Source organism: Ceratosolen solmsi, unplaced genomic scaffold, assembly GCF_000503995.2.
Source record: "Ceratosolen solmsi marchali unplaced genomic scaffold, CerSol_1.0 scaffold11, whole genome shotgun sequence".
Taxonomy (NCBI): Eukaryota; Metazoa; Arthropoda; class Insecta; order Hymenoptera; family Agaonidae; genus Ceratosolen; species Ceratosolen solmsi.
The window spans coordinates 10,112,932-10,118,717 of NW_011948416.1; the positions used below are offsets into that span (position 1 = coordinate 10,112,932).

The 5,786-nt window shown below is 46.7% G+C and overlaps 1 protein-coding gene across 1 annotated transcript in view; it reads right to left on the reverse strand.

Moving 5' to 3' along the window:
- Positions 1 to 5,229, reverse strand: part of LOC105359314 (transcription factor Sox-21-B) — a 13,728-nt gene extending 8,499 nt beyond the window's left edge. The window contains exon 1 of the mRNA XM_011495879.1: positions 4,984 to 5,229. Within this exon, the coding sequence (XP_011494181.1) occupies positions 4,984 to 5,122 (139 nt within the window). The 5' untranslated portion in view covers positions 5,123 to 5,229. The remainder of the gene's footprint in view (positions 1 to 4,983) is intronic.
- Positions 5,230 to 5,786: the final 557 nt, after the last annotated feature.

A 5,786-nucleotide genomic window follows, 5' to 3' on the forward strand; every position in this document is an offset into this window, starting at 1 on the left:
GCGGGGGGGGGGGGGGGGGGGGGGGGAGTCGCCGTAACAACGACAAGGCTCACCTTATTTCGCCATCGTGTTTAGCGTATCGAGTTGAACGCGAGAAGGTGCCGGGATTCGCGCGAGCGAACTCACGGCTCATCGGGCTCGGAAATCCCGAGAAGAGGGCACAGGTGAAGCAGAGACCGAAAGGGAGAGGCCGTACGAGCGGCACCTTCGCCGGGGACACCTGCGCGCTCGAGGGACAAGGCTGGCCTTGTGCCGCTTCCGAGTGCAGTGGAATGGGTGCGGTGTTACTACTCGCGGCACAAGGGATCTGCTGTTTTTGTTGTTGTTCCACGGCCAATAATCCCTTCGCGAGACGTATCGCCTTGGACTCGTTAGGCGTCTCGACGCCCGCGGTACCCCCTCCCCCCGTCCTAGCGTACTAGGACGTCACGGGGACCCCACGTCCATACGTAACCCCCCTCGAGACTAACGGGACGTTGACGGTCCAGTACGGCCAGACCATGATCCATCATCCACCAGAATCGGCCCGTGTAAATCGACTGCGGCTTCGCGATCCCGACGTCGTGCTCTCTAAGGCTAAAGGCCGAGTCCCCCGGGCGACCGGAGCCCGCCAAATAACTGCCCGCGCCGACGATCTTTCCTTCTCGGATCATCGAAATAGCCCATATACGATCCAGCCCTCGCTATTTCGGTAATGTATGGTGGATGGATGACGGGGACTAGGGTGGTGTGCTGCGGTGTGGGGTGGGTCGCGGCTTGCGGGTGCGTACGTAGAAGCGCAATAAATATCGCCGCGCTCCTCGGCGCGTCAGTTTTAATTCGGGTACTCGCGTAATTAGTGGCCACTGCGGTCTCGCTCGGCTCGCAGCACCTGCCGCGTGCGCGTCGGCATCCCCCATTTTGCCGTTGATAGCGGTTCGTTACGCCGACGAGGGCCGCCGCTACGTCGACATTAACGTCGTTAACGCGGATTTAAATAAACGGCTAGGTGGCGCCACCCGCACGACGCGATCCGCGCCGAATTTAGATCGGACGCTGTGTCGTAAGCGTTGACCGATCACGGCATCGACTAGCCCGGCAACGAGGCTACTCGGCTCGCGCGTTCTCCCATTGACAAATTGGGATACTTTGGTCGTTGTTTTGGGGCGGGATAGGGACCGGCGAGGTAAAGAAAAAAAAAAGAAAAAAAACCCCGAGCAGCGTCCAGGGGACTCGTGGTGGATCGATTGCTTAATTGCCGCATTGGAGGCTGCTGATCGCGTGGAATTGTGCGAGGGATCGAATTACCAGCGCCGTGGATCGTACGATGAGTTAACGTCGATGGGAGAAATTATCGGATTTGGGACCCCCAGTCATCCCATTACTAATCATCTTTCTCGGCTTTTAGCTTTTTATCCTCGGCACCGATGGAATAGAGGCGAGATCCCGTTCGCTTAAAGGGACACCGAGCGTCAGCTAATGTCGAATGTTGAGGGTACTTTAACGATACTTCAACCCCTTTAACGATTAGATGGCCCGAGGGAGGGGAATGCGAATAAAGCAACGGGCGCGCGGATTTTATAATGTTTGGCGAAGTATAATTCAAGCTCGTGGTTAAAGTGCACCTTCCGCCGTCCTCTACCCCCATATCTCCTCCTCCCCCCCCCTCCCCTCCCCACCTTTCAAATCAATGATTGTGCAAATGTGGTCGTACATGCATCGGTCGATAATAAAATTCTACTAGCGCGTTCTATCCGTTATGCCAGCTCATCGTGGTGCCCGGAACGAGGAGGAGGAGAAGGAGGAGGAGGAGACGAGAACTGCGAACAAGACGATTGCTAATAAGCAATAAACGGCGCGGCGTAAAGTAAAGTAACGCGTGGACGAGGTTGTGAGGGCGGACGGAGTATTGGACTGGATTGATTTGTATTTCAGATGGAGTGGCGGGGGAGGGGGTGAGTAGGATCGAGCATAGAAATTGGCAGGGACGGGTGGGTACGATGGCCGTCGAGACGAGGCGGCCCGAGCTTTTAAAACGCCAAATAAAATGTTCTCGCTAAGCGCGCGGCGACCCTCGACACCTACGCTGATGCTTTTTTGCTTTTTTACTTTTTTGCTTTTTGTGCCGAGGAAGCGGTGGTATTTGTGTGTAACTCAGTTCGTAGGACGCAAGCGGGATTGGTCGAGGGTGGTCGCGTTAACGGGGTATGTGTTAAAGGCGTCTGTTTCATTAGGATCGCTTATAGTCGTTAGTTATTGAATTGGATGGAGGCAGTGGCAGCGGTGGCGGTGTTGGTGGCGGGGGCGACGGCGATGGTGGCGGTGGCATAGTGTCGTGATTCGGTGGAGCGTCACCGAAACGGCGATTATTAGAGATACGGAGAATACATAGTAGAGGCCGTGGACAGCTGCGGTAATATATCATACCTGCTTATTTTCCGTAATTAGACTTATCGCTCGCGCCTATCTTATTTGCGGAATACATTTCCTTTCGGAAGATAAATGTCTGTGAATACTGTTTATTTCCTCTTGGAATGCCCGATCTTTGCACTTGATTTGTAATCGTATTTTGTAGGGCGTTAATAACAATGAAATTTAACTTAGTGAAAAGTCGGGTGTCCCGTTTCTTTTTCTTTTTTGTTCCAAGACCCATCGGGCAATAAAAATAGCGATAGATGGAATAAATGTGGTGGGTTTGGTCGTGTCGTCGTAAATGGCGTCTTAGAATGTGCTGCCAAGCTGCTGGGATGACAGTGTTGGGATATTTGGCAAATCCACTAGTATCGAATATTCGGATATTTGCAGTGATAAATATTCAAAAACGATCCGAAGGATGCGCAAACGTTTCTGACAGTTGATTAATTTATTATCACTCGCGCATGCAATAATGCGGAGCCCCTTTCGTCATTTATTAAAATTGCATATATAAAACTTAATGACTTGAAATTATAAGTAATTTATATTGGCAGTGTCGATGGTTCACAGCTAAATATATGATACTTCAAGATCCGATGTAATTAATTCGTTGGCAAACCCTATTATTATGCCCAAGTAATATTATAATTCAAAATGGCCATTATTTTACGTCAATTCGACGAAGCATTTATTTTTACAATCCATTCAAATTTTTAATAATAAGCTATGATAATTATTATATAATTCTTATCCAATAATTAAAGGGCGTATGCCTTTGAGTGCTCTGGCACTTTATTTCTTTAATTTTCTTGTTCTCATTTTTGTTTTTCGCTGCATTCATTCGTTAAAGACTAAAAGCAAATTTTTAGTTCTTAGATATAACAATGTAAATGAATAAAAAAATTTTGCTAATTTGGACGAAGATGAATGGATAGTCTGTCCAAGTATTGGAAAACGATCATATGAGGTACACAGTGAATAATGGTAAAAATTACGCTAAAAACGTAAAATGGAAGTAACGGAGGATTATTGCAATGTTGTGGAAAATTTGTAATGCTTTGCGATTCGGTAATACGTGTGTCAGCATAGCGACGACATTGTTTACAGTATTCCACGAGTGATTCGATTCAATTTGTACAAGATTTTTATAAATTTCATAAGATGCTAACATGCATTTGAAAGAAGAAAAAGAGAAGAAGAGAGAAAGACGAAAATAAACGAGGATGAAATTTTTTTGTTTTTTTTTTTCAATTCGATATTAAACTTTCGAACGCGATAATTAAGCTTAGAGCACAAAGTAATTTTATATTCCTATAAAACATTATGAAACGTAGCCAGATGTAATATACCTGAATTTCAAAAATAAACACCAAAGATGATAACTACTCGGTTGAATGAGTCTTTTGTAATGCATGTGTTTCCCTTCAAAACCATTCTCTTCGAAGTGCACGAAACTTCATTTTGCATAAAAAATAATGAGCAGCATTTAATTTTCTTTTCTCATCATTTCTTCCTTCTTAGTTTCATTTTTTCTCTTCGGTTTACTTGCTTTTTAATGATAAACAGTGTCACGGTATTTCATCATCGCGAACGAAGGAGTCATTGGATGATTGAAACTCAGCTGAGTTTTCAATTACAAATGAGTCGATCTCGAGGCGATCTTTTCATCATTAGCTAATAAACGGAATTGTCCTCAACGAAGTGAGAAAGAAATTGTTTTTTCTTCTTCGACCAAGAACAGATTTTTATAATAATCTAAGAAATTTTTCACATTCCCAAATAAAATGTAACTCAACTGCAGTTATTTTAATTTCTTATACGTCTTTATTTATTTATCGATTTATTTATTTATTTATGTATTTATGACAAATTACTTATATTCTAGAAGGTAATAAATACATTAATAATAATTAAGATAGTTCGTACATTGGAAGGAAGTCGTTGTTCCATTTCCTAAAGTCTCGTACCGAGCAAAAGAAAGCCTTATTAAATTGATTTGTAATATCGATCTTTGCCATAAAATCGCTCACAATAAGGCCATTGAAAGTATTCCCGCTGAATAAATGCGAAAATATGATATTCACGAATAGAGAGCGTGAGTGTGATGAGTGTGTGAGAGAGTGTGTGTGTGTGTGTGTGTGTGTGTGTGAGAGAGAGAGAGAGAGAGAGGGAGAGAAACGAGTTTATCGTTTATCAAATTACAATGAATATCGATTAATGGCATTGAATTTTTTAGTGAAAAATGTGCGAGAAAACGCGAAAGAAATATTAGCGGTGATTGTGATTTATCCTAGTCGTCAATTAACGTCAAACTATTTTCCATCAATTGTGATTCTTCAACATCACCACCAATTATGGCTCGTGGCTATCCAATATTAGCTTAATCACTGTCCACTAATTGCAACAGAAGTATTAACGATTAAATTGTGTCGCCTGTCCCGTGAATGGGTCGCGAATAAAATGGCGCGAATGATCCAACTACCGCGATTAGCCGCGCGAAAATGATTTTGTTTGCAGGACGCATAGTATTCTAGTATTTTTTTTGAGACAATGGAGGCTCGCCCGAGGAAGGCGAAAGCGAGTGAGTACCTTGGAGGAGCTTGCCGACGGCGTCGTCCAGGTTGCTCTGCTCGCGACCCGAGGTCCCGGGCTTCGGCTTGGCGCTCGTCCCGCGATTGTTGTTGAGCGCGTCGCTCCGGCTGTCGGCGCCGTTCCCTCCAGCCTCCATCCTCCGCTCTGGCCTCTGACGGGGGCTGCTCGATCGGCACTCGTGCACACCTCACATCGCGTGGCTAAAGCCGGGCGCGCGCCTCTCCGCACCGCCGTACGTGAGCTCGTGGCGTCGACTGGGACCGACGGACACGAGACGCCCGAGATGAGAATAATAGCCGCCGAGTGAGTGAGAGAGGCGGCGCGCCGATGGACCACCTCTCGCTCGTTGGGCGGCGCACCGGAGGGGCCGAGGGGAGCACCGGAGTACCGTTCGCGCGAGCCGAGACCGCTTTTCGGCGACCATTGCGCGCCTTGAGCATCGTGGTTTCGTGGGCGCGGCGGGGCCCGAGGGACGATGGACGATACGGGACACGAGGAGGTGCGATTATCTTGTGATAATCGAATGCTTCGGGGGTTGCGCCCCAGAGTCCCCCTCGTCTTTTCGCAATAACTTTTTTAAACAACGCGCAAGGAGTTTTTTTCGCAGTTTCCAAGTGCCACGACTGCTAGGATCGAGTGTTAGATTCACGATCTCTCGTTGATGCGTTGTCGCGAGACATTGTTCATGCGTGTTTGTGGTTGTTGCGTGTGGTTGTTGTCGGATGCGAGGAGTGAAAATGTTTGCGCACTCGTAACTTATAACGTTACGCAGATTTTATTTTGAAGGCTCTGTCGATGAT